At 37.0% G+C, this 11,478-nt stretch overlaps 1 protein-coding gene across 4 annotated transcripts; it reads right to left on the minus strand.

Moving 5' to 3' along the window:
* LOC102721687 (uncharacterized protein At4g18490) lies at nucleotides 1–11,478 on the minus strand. 4 transcript variants are annotated; one of them, XM_040524643.1, is made up of 16 exons: nucleotides 11,313–11,478; nucleotides 10,322–10,397; nucleotides 9,941–10,061; nucleotides 9,659–9,844; nucleotides 9,344–9,556; nucleotides 8,739–9,260; nucleotides 8,094–8,276; nucleotides 7,873–8,004; nucleotides 6,543–6,722; nucleotides 6,281–6,452; nucleotides 5,952–6,016; nucleotides 5,820–5,859; nucleotides 5,349–5,507; nucleotides 4,460–4,570; nucleotides 4,297–4,374; nucleotides 1–349 (listed from the first exon to the last, which is right to left on the minus strand). In XM_040524643.1, exons 2-16 carry the CDS (start codon nucleotides 10,377–10,379, stop codon nucleotides 344–346), a joined length of 2,226 nt encoding a protein of 741 aa, XP_040380577.1. In that variant the 5' UTR covers nucleotides 10,380–10,397; nucleotides 11,313–11,478; the 3' UTR covers nucleotides 1–343. The 4 variants fall into 4 exon arrangements, with proteins under 4 accessions (XP_040380577.1, XP_040380571.1, XP_040380573.1 ...); XM_040524637.1 differs by lacking the exon at nucleotides 1–349 and adding an exon at nucleotides 358–806; XM_040524639.1 differs by lacking the exon at nucleotides 1–349 and adding an exon at nucleotides 3,253–4,054 and having other exon boundaries at nucleotides 8,094–8,213.

The following is an 11,478-nucleotide window of genomic DNA, read 5'->3' on the forward strand; positions in this document are numbered from 1 at the left end:
ATGTTTAATATTCTATTTATGTATCCAAAGATTTGATGTGATGTTTTTAGGTGAAAATTTTTGAAATCTAAACGGGCCCTGTGTTTCGTTTTTGTATGCAGACCTACCTATTGCCTATTGGTCCAGTGGAATCATCCCAAAATTCCCAAGTACTAATTCTGCATACTTCCCAGGGAAAAAAACAGGTGAGTAGGAACTAGGAAGGACACTTCAGAACCCGCTAGACTAACTAAGCAAAATGCTTCCACAGGAGCAAACCATAGATCACATGTTCTTTCATTGCATTTAAAGTAAACGATGATTCTTCCTGGATGAAGCACAGCCATTCAATAGAAGTCTCACATTAATGCTGCAAAAAGATAAAAGAATTTGAGTTAGCTACGAAAGATGAGGGTAAAGAAAACTTCAGTCATGAAAATTACTGCTTAGATATAGAAATGTGTCGCTGACAGTCACGAAAATTACTGCTTAGATATAGTAATACAAGAATGCATTTCCCAAGCAGTGCATGCTTACAATTTATCAAAAAGTTGTGCATCCATTTGGAGCTACATAAAAAAAAGCATTGAATCAATGCAAAGTGTTGTGTGCAAAGAATATTTGGTAAAAAATAAATTGGCCTTCAGAACTGATCAGTCCTGATGATAACTCCATTTTGTACAACTAGGAAGGGCAGTGCTTCCATGGAAAGACAATACCAATCAGAGCGGATGTAACGACAGCTTCCTGTCGATCGCCTTTTGTTTTCTCTTTCCTGTAACTCTGTACATTCCCTTTCAAACCTTAATATATTTTGGTCGGCCCCGCTAAAAACAAAAGACAATACTGACGAGTGAACAACTAGAAGTAGTTAGAGCTAACAGAAACCATGCAGATGTCCAGGAACTCCAGGCAATCAATATTAACCTTTACCATCTTAAACAAGATAAAGTAATCTGATAAAGTGATAGAGGACGCATACAAGGAACATCCAATCCTGTCTAACATGGGAGTTAGAAAACAACACTTTGTATGCACTACCTCAAAATTCAATTGGAACCCACAGCTCTACTAAATAAAAAATACCTCTGGATGAAATCCTGAAATGCTACAATAAATGAACAAAGTCAGATAGAGAAGTATGTTGACTAGGATTGACACTGCAGAAACAATAGTGTGAACATATGCTAGGGTTGACAAAACTTCTATGAGGCTAATAGTTCACAAACTACACTTTCTGTTGCTTAATTACAAAAATGCACATACTAACTAAAAGCCCATTATGTGTTTCATCTTATTTTTTGTAGTCAGTGATGCTGTCTTGTCTTTTGAAAATAAAACAGCATGTCCCAGTCAATAAGAACTATGACAAGTTGGGTAGTACAAAGTTAGGTGGCACGAATATAACACTAAAAATATTCACTGTTAAATAATCAGAGATGATAAGAAACTAAAATGCAATGAATACATAAACGAGACATGGCTTTTAGTGGCCAATGGCACAATAAACAAAAGAGATTGTGACATAATCCTTATGGTAGTTGACCACGGTATAAGGTCTAGTACCTTCTATGACTATTAACACCAAAATTTGGTAAGATTCTTTAGTAGATTCAGTTAAGGAAAGTGTGCAATCAGCCGATGGAAAGCTTATCAAGAAGAGTCCGAGTTCAAGAAATCGTGAAGAGCATGGGATGATAGATTAATTGTGTCTATTTAGTATGCAAGATTTAGTAATTTTCCTTTATTTTTAGTAAGTTTTGTCTCATGTCCGATTAGAACTTTGTTTCCTTTTGTGTTTAGGAGATACAAGTTGAGTCAGGACCTTTATATCTCTAGGAAACATGTGTCGCATCCAATAGGGACTAGGTTTAGAGTTCAATCAGGATTTATATGTTTCCTTTTATCATTTAGAAAAAAAATGTGCGCCTTGTCCAACATGGACTAGTATTCACCCATGGGTATAAATATGTATACTCGGGTCCCTGCAAAATCATCTACATCTGCACAGATCAATACAATTAATTTCGACGCATCATCACCCTCTTCACCAAGGTTTCATCACGGGTGGAACTTTGCACCTAACGCGAGGTTGCATCGCTTTGATCTTCGGCGGAGGGGCAAATCCTACATCCCGCCAGCCTCGGTAATCATATTGGCTAGATCAGAACTGCCCCGATTCGGTCCAATCTTCTGATCTGGTTGTACAGTTGCTAGTTTCCGTATCACTTTCAACTTAAGATTGATCTGGTCAACCATTTTGGTTAATTTACGTTGATTTTATATTTGTTGTCTGACATCTTCATTCTAATACTGTCTTGGTTCGGTCTGATCTGTTAAATTGCATTTGTCAAATAGCTTATATCAGGTCAATGTATCTTACTGTTTTATCAGAGTACCAGCCGATAAGTTATCATTCATCGGCTCATCGGCTTAATAGCAATCTCGATCTGTTTAGTATCTTGCCTAATATTGCTAGGCGTAATCTTGAACTATCTCGATTTAGTCCGATCTTCTAAGATTATTCTCAGTAAGCCAGGCTAGATATTTTATAAATCTTGGTCGATCATCATTCGGGTATAGCCGATGATCCTTGCCAGTTTGCATGCTCATTGTACTTATAGAATAGCTGATTACCTTACTACATTAGTTCTACACCAATCGACTTTATTTAAGTAGCTATTAGGTGTTGCATAGGCTTATAAGGATTACATTCAAATTTGTTTTGATCGATCGTAGCAAAGAATTCATTGTTTATTTAACTATTCGAGACTATTTGTATCGGAAGCCTAGTCGATCCAAGTCTTCACCGGCCGATTGTTCATCCCATCGGCTAAATACTACTACATCAACATCCTATCGGCTAGATTCTATGTCTATCGGTTCGATGGCCGATCGACTTGTTTTATTCTTCATTTTGTTAGTTTGCAAGATCAAACTGACACTCATGCCTACACCCCTTTTAAGAATTTAGGTCCTGCACTGGAGCAACACAGAGACTCGGGCCTTCGCATGTATTCAGCATGCCAGATCGGACAGATTTGGTGTCAACAATGACATAAATAGATCTACTGAGACAAATTACAAGAATATTTGACTGAGGAAACCACAATGTTTCATGCTAATGTATCCACCTTTATTTTCAATTCTAAGGTTTTCTTTGAACTTACGGCTAAATTAAGTTCCAAATCATTTTACTAAAAGCATAGTAAATCAGCATTACAAGAGCAATATAAACAGCTCATTCATTTATCAGGTAATTACAAACATGAATAAAAGTTTTCCTGTATTGCTACTTTAATACAAACATGAATAGTAACCTGAATTTTATTGTAGAACATGAATCTGAGTGTAATATTTGTATGACTATCATTTGAGTGCTTATATCTTAAACCATCTAACCCACTAAGGCCTTGTTGGGATGGGCCAAAATTTAGATGGACGAAGACGTTAGTTTAAAGGCAGGGAATTTTGGCCGATCCGAACCAGGCTTAGCAGTACCCATAATAGTGCCATGCTGAGTGTGGTGGTGTGGCATGTAGATTCATATGCTAAAGCTTTGTGCTGTGGTGAGCAGTTCAAACTCATCTCTTAAACTTCATTCCAGTGAAATGTATTCAGATTTGACTGAATATGGATATTGTCCATAGTTTTCATGTTCAACATATTCAAATACGTATCAATCCAAAAGGCATAGATATTGTTTGGCCGGCATTAAATTATCTCCATCTTTTCATCTTCTACCAGTAAGAAGAGCAAGTGTGCCATCTACCCATAATACAAGAATTTCCACACTTATTCCTTGGAGGTGCTGGTGCAAGGTAGTGTTTAGTTGAATAGATTGGATGGAGGAATGAACGATGCTAAATGAGATGCTGAGAAGAGAGAATTTGAAGGCATCTAAGACAGTCATTCAATCGCTTGACTCAACACTCAGAATCAGAAATCACCATACTGAATGGCCTCATACAGGAATAATCTTCAAAGATGATTATTGCTGAAATTAAAGAGTATCTGTTATGGGTGTTGGTGTGATGCCCATAGCAATTCCACGCAGACAACAAAATGCAGGAATCTACACACCAAGATAGAGCATCACTTTCCATCACCTCATCTTATCTTTCTTCAAGTGATTGTAGTTTTTCAACTGCTGTTTGATTACCATTTCTATGCAGTAAAGAAGTAATGCAATCATAACAAATGATATGTTTTACTAATAGGATTTGACATGGTTAATTTAGCAATATCACTTCCTCTTTTATCTTCATGTGGGAATGATTATGCTGTCAGTCACAGAGATTGAGATTGATAACTTACAGCATCAATGGTGCTAATATCCTCAAATGAGAACTTCTTGGATCTCAGACTGTCAGCAAATTTCTGAAGAGCACAGATGTTACTTATGGTGAAGGAAATACAAGCTTAACATCCATAAATCTTAAAGTGTAATGATTTACTGAACAGATAAGCAGTAGGATATTTTCTCCTCAAACATTGGATGGTTTAACATCAGCATCATATTATTGTTGACAATAGCCCGCACTGCTAATTCTTTAGCTTCTTCATGTTTCCTTCTCAACGAAATGCATAACTGCAAAGTAAGACAAGCAAATGCAAAATATTTCTCAAGCCATCAGATAGTGACTTAATTTAGACTGCCTACGTGCTGATGTCCATATATCAGCATCATGGTAAAGAAAATGGCTCAGTTAAAGGGAAAAATAAAGATGGTTGCTCCAGACCAGGAAATTACATCTAAAGGATAAGGAATTCTGGCTACAACAGCAAAACATTACTACCTCTGTATTGTAATAGATGATGACGCCATTGACTATTTGGCACATGTTTTACTATTCGTCTTATTCAAAAAAAAAGTAATTATCATTTATTTTGTTATGATTTGACTCATTACCTTTGTATTATAACTTAACTTTTTTACATATTTGCACAAACTTTTCGAATAAGACAAATGGTGAAACGTATGACAAAAAGTCAACGGTATTATCTATTAAATATGGAGGAAATATTGCATAAGTTTCTGTGCAAACTTAAGTTATCCAAAATCCAAAATCGAATATCCGCATATATCATTTAGGTGGATACATTTATATAGAATCATGTTGACAATAATAAGACACAATATGGCCATATATATTGGCACTTGATTTAGATGGAATTTTTGACAAAACTATCAGGAACTATAAGAATTGAATTCAAGCTCACAGCATATGGATTCAGCAAGTCTAATATGAGCACCATGAGGTGCCACCTCCTTTTATTTATTTATTTATTGCAGAATAACTGTTGCATTATGATGACTGGTGAGAGCATTCAAGTAAGTATAATAAGCACTGGACAGATTTACTCACATCTTCAAGCTCCTTTCTACAAGCCTCTGCCTTTTCTACATTTACATCATTTTCTAATAGCGCAGGCAACTCTAGTTCAGAAACTCCCCCCATCTCACATGGTATTGCTGACACAATGGCATTATCCATGTGTGCTTTTGGAGTTCCACTTCCTGGAACCTAATAAGTGAAATCAAGAAAGTAAGGATATGAGAACAGCTCAATAGTCAATATAACCTGGTTTAAAACACAGTTTGTTTCATCAATCCATGATCCCAAGGAAAATCAAAACCATTGATTGAGGCAGTGATTTGTTGCTCAAAGTTATTTGTAAAGTGGTTCGGAAAACATTTAATGACATAAATTGGCACTGCTTTTGTTTCCAATCTAGACAACTTTAGAATCATTGACCAAACAGCACACCAGCCTTTAGAAATTTAGTTATGAGGAAACAAAATATATACAGTAATCAAATATATTCATAGCACTTACAGTTATATTTCCCAACTTTGAAACAATTTCTGGTGATTTTCTGCATGATAAATTAAAATAGATTACTTCCAATAGAAAGAACTATACTATTCAAGGTACATTTATTCATTAAAATTCTATCCACACAACAACCTCACAGCTGGAGATCTCATGACGCGTTTCAGCACAGCAGGAGCTTTTGGATCTGGAACCGGTTCCTAAGAAGGCAAGGTGAACTTTTATGCAATGAATGGACATAAAATTCCTCACAAACTTTGATATGAAATAAGGACATACAAACACCAAAAATGATATGAATTGACAAGTGATATTTTGAGTTTGGAAAATGTAAAACTAGAAAAATATTAGTCACAATCCTCAGATGAAGAAAGTGAAGGATAAACCACACAGAGGGAGTCAGGGATACAAGCTTTAGAAGAATGGAAATAATTTTGGAAACATAATGTTGCATGGTGAATAACCTTAGGAATCTTTTGCAACATGGACAGGCTAGGCAACACAGATTTTCCTTCACCATAAGACTTGTAGTTATTGGAAATTGTTATAGGGGAACCCTTCCTCCTGCTCACTTCCATCAATTCCTTCTCCAGAAGCAAGTCAGACTTTGAACTTATGGCGCCTCCTTTAGTAATTCTACATACAGATAGATGATTTCAGTCACCTCTTATGTAATATGTTTAGAGAAAAAAAATAGATAATAATCGGATAGCAGAGATACTATACTTTGCTCCTTTCAGTTGAGAAATTGGTCTGTTATCATTTTTAGGAGTGCCTTTTACTGCATCAGGAACATTGCTACTTCTTAGGGGTGACTGACTTGTAGCTGTGTTATGTCCATTGCTATGTGCTGGGCTGCTGGGAGCATTCAGTGAAGATACATTGCCTGTGCTAGGAGACTCAAGCCTGGTAAAAGGATGGATACATTAGCATGGCACAAACACTTAAACAACTTTTGAATATATCAGAACAATAATAAAGGTGGATTGCTTCATAAATGAATGTGATACACCACAAACTTGAAGACATGTACAAATTTATATAAGATGATCTGTTACAAACTTAAGGATCAATTGGGAACTGCAAAGTATGAATTTGATCTCAGAGCACAGCCATCAAATAATAGTAGACTTAAAAAACGATGGCATTTATGCTTATAAAGAAGTACTACCTCCGTCCCAAAATGTAAGCATTTCTAACTTGTTTAGTATGGATTAAGGTTAAGAAGAAAAGACTATATGTCTATTAATAAATGAGGAAAGGATGGATGTGGGAGGATAGGTGGGGATAAATGAGAAGTGATTGATAGCACAAGTAGTACTCTGAAGTAGTGCTAGAAATGTTTATAGTTTGGTATAAGATTCAAATTCCAAAAATGCTTACATTTTAAAATGGAGGAAGTAGATCCTAGTTATGCATGAGGCGATTAGAGTCATTATCCATACAAGGATCGTGTAATATAAATTCATGTCCCAGAAACTGACTTACAGATGCTACCTCATAAACCAGAGAATGGATTTCTATAGGACCACGTGTACAAAACATTATAAAGTACAGACTGTAAAAGCAGACCAATATCATAAATGAGAGCAAGTTAAAAAATATCAGCAGCATAAAACACACAAGGAAACTTATTATCCATCAATGAAGCGGAAAGCTCAAGGAGAAATATAGAGCATTCTGCCATAGTGGAAACATGAAGACAAGTAGAATGGATGAGGTATTGAGGTGTGCATCCATTCTATTCGATACAGCTATGTCATGTCCAAACACTTCCACCATGAAAGCATATTAAAAGTCTCTGAAGTAGTATTACCTTCCATGAACAAGGCTAACCGTTACAGTAAACCTTTATAACGGGTTTCTTGTGAATCAATTTTAAAGTTTATACCAAGGGACACGAAAATGATCAAGAAACATTTTCCACATTAAATATGTTAGATCAGAGCTGTAAAGAAAATATAGTAGCAATATGCATACTTTAAGCACCATCAGAATAACTTTTTAATCTGACACATTCATAATATTGCAGAATTAAAGGGTGGAAGTACCTTACCTAAGTTTGGAATTCCAATGATCTTTGACATTCATTGAGGTGGTCAACAGCGCATGTAATGCTGACTTGCAGAATGTTTTTGACGATGCAATTTTAGGCTTTCCGGGTCTTGCATCAGCTTGTGTGTGTTCCCTGAATTTTATAAAGCATATTATTGTGTGATACAGTATTAACATTTTATGAGTATACGCTAGCCTACCAATCTATCTACAGTCCACTACCTTTTCAACTCAGCAGAATGTGTATTCATCTTTTGTATCATCTTATTGTCACCACTTAATTGATTTAAGGCCATTTCTGGAGTTAGATGAGGGGGCATGCTGTCTTTCATAATTGCAGACCTGGGCACAAGAGAGAAACTCCCTGTTTCATTCAACAATGCAGGTTTGATATTTCTGATATCCCTGCATGATGTTTATCACAACATAGTGTCACATGATAACAAGTCACTGTGCAAAAAATGACATCTCAGCTCGCAGACAGGAAAATAACTCCATTGTGCAAGAAGAATTACGGCTGGCTATTCACTTAATCCTACATTGTTGGTGTCTGACCTGTTAATGAAATTAATTACTGGGTCAAAACTGAGCGGGAGGATAAAGCTCTTACGTTGTTAATAAAAAAACTAGGCCCTTTTCTTTTCAGATTATTCACCGGATTAATGAAATGGATTATTTGCTCCATGCTTATGAAATTAGGAATTCTCAAAAAGGAAAAAAAAACTTGCTTCTGTTGCATTGCTTAGACTACTTGTTTTAATCTAATTGTCAAGTTTATTTCTTAATATATTTAATTTATCCCTATAGTCAAGTAGATAATCCGCTCTATAATCTAAATCAAACAGGGGCCTTAGAGCAAAGACAAACCTCTGCATTGATGAAGAGAGATTCTTTGGACCTGAAGTCCCCTTATCAGCCTTCTGTGTTTCACATGTTGTTTTCCGTAGAAGCTTCATTGAAGTTCCTCTAGAACATTGCTTATCCTGACTTTCTTCATTAAGACATGCACTTTCCCTCACAATCTCATTCTGGTGATTTTGGTAATCTGATTCACCCATCAATTTTCTTGGGAGGGAGGGGCACATGTTGCTGGTGTTCATGGATTGTGAACTAACTGACTGCTTACTATCCTTATTCTCCATTGATATATGAACTTTACTAACTTCCACCAAATGAACTTCTCTACAGTTCTCAGGAGCTGCTGTTGCTGTTGCTGTTGATGTCACATCTGTAGGATCTTCACCAGGTGTAGAAGTAGAACTGCAAGGAGGATTCTGCGATGGCTCGTTAACAGCTGCTTTTGATGGGTGTGGCTCATTAGATTTCTCTTCATGTGTATCAGTCAAGAGCATATCTACTTTATTTTGGCCCATTCCCGCAGGGCTAAAGCTGAAAAATTCATGCAACCCGTCAAATGAGTCAGAAGAATAATAGTTGCAGCTGCACAGTTATCGTTCTTTACATTATCTTACCTTGTCAAATGACTAGGCCTCAGAGTGCAAGCATCCTTTTTTTGTTCTTGATCCTTACTAATGTTATCTCCCAGAATATCAGAGCCCTTGCCTGAAAGACCTCTTTGTGGATCCTTGTCACCCTCTGAAGAAACAAGACCGGCATTTTCCACAAATTTGCTCATAACATTCTCCGCAATTCCCAAATTGGAGTCAAGATTGAACTTGCCCAGACTTCAAGCAAACAAAACAAAGTACATTCATGAGATCTGTGTCATGAACATTCATCAGACTTTACCAGTGTAACTTATTAAAATTAATTCACTAAAAGCTTACTCATTAAAATCAAAGGAAAATGAGAAGTTGTCCTTTTCAGTTTCTTTCATCTCTTCAGAAAGATTGTTGCCATTTGAGCTATTGGGCTTCATCTTTTTCTTGAGAGGGCCAGAAAAATCTAGATCGGACATGCCCACTTTAAATGATGATAACTTTTCAAATGCTCCATCAAGCCCAAAATCATCTCTGATAAAAGAATAAGAGAAACAGGCTATTATTACCGAATAAATTACAGCTTGAAAGCATCATATGCTAAAGGAAACTTTCAAGACTGATACTCACAGGTTGTCAAAGGTAAACTTCTTGCTATTCTTCGGAACTGACTCAACATCAAAATCGATTGTGTCCTTTCCTGATTTTGGTAATTTCCAAGATGAAAGAAAATCATTGCCAAAGTCTTCATCTGCAGAAATAAAAATACACCATTTCAATTGTTATAATCAAAACGAAGTCTATGGCATAAAATTTTAAAAAAAGCATCATATACCACACATGTAATATCCTGTGGGCAGTCATATGCAATTACAATGAACTTGAGTACTTGACTCAAAAGCAGTTCCAAAGTAACAAGGAGATTCATCTTACAAGTATCAGATAAATTTGACTAAGGTGTGACATAAACAACACAACAAAGCACCCATATGACCATCTATCGTGTCATACCAAGGGATGAACTTTTTGCATCTGCAGTAGAGGCAAGTCTTTTTCGTGATTCATCCATGGTGCCAACAAGCTTGGGCTGCATGCAACAGGAAAAGGAAATGTGTAAGTAAACACTAAAAATACAGAACATGAGTGTAACTATTCAATATTAGTAAGTATATGATCATTAAATATATGTAAAGCATCCAAAAATTATGTGCACGTGTTGATGGAAATATATCCACCTACATGTCATATTAGAAAAATGTCAATTCAGAGTTGCCACCTCTGTAGCTCTACGTTTAAAGCTTGACAAAGCTCAGATGTACAGATCATCATATTTTCAGTAATACCTTCCTCTCTCTAGAATAATACTTATATTCAGATAACGCTATATAGCTCTGGAGAACAGAGGGGGTGTTAGTTGCCCGGCGAAACATCAGGGAAGGTGCTTCCATGGGACTCTGTAATAGGCAACTTTAGCAGAGAACCTTATGGCCACATTTGGTTCTGTTATATTGAATCACACTATCCGTAGCTAGAACTACTCACTAGTTCCGGTTACAAGTGTTCATCACAAACACATTTCATGTTTCTATTGGCAACCATTACATTCCATATGAGGTTTACATGTCTATTTATAGACTTGCACAACTGTCATATCAGCGACCTATAAAAAACTACAGCCCATTTCAAGCAAATTGATAGCTAGACTAACAAGTCAATTTGCTCTTGAGTCCTTTTTTGACAGCCATATGCAACTTCATGTTGCTTCCTTACAATTCACATCAAACTAAGCTCTAGTTCACCTACTGTACATGGGGTCCAGTTGAACCCCCAATTTTTTTGGGAACAAAAGGAACCTGTTATTAAGGCAAATTAAGCCAGATACAGAAGATAACCTATCTAGGGTTCATGATGCAGATTCCAGAAGAGAACCTATCTAGGGTTCATGATGCAGATTCCAGAAGAGAAAAAAGTAGGGCGCGTGGATGGATGGATGGATGCTCACCGAGGACGACAGCGCCCCTGCTCACGGGAGATCAGCGCAGGCGGTGGGAGGAGAACCCTGCCCTGGGCCGCCGCAAGGACGGGAGGAGCGCGAGCGGAGGGGGGAGCTCGCCGGCCGGCTGTCGCCGTCCCGTACGGGGAAGAGAGGGCGGGTGGAGCGCGGGAGG

Source organism: Oryza brachyantha, chromosome 1 (assembly GCF_000231095.2).
Source record: "Oryza brachyantha chromosome 1, ObraRS2, whole genome shotgun sequence".
Classification (NCBI taxonomy): domain Eukaryota; kingdom Viridiplantae; phylum Streptophyta; class Magnoliopsida; order Poales; family Poaceae; genus Oryza; species Oryza brachyantha.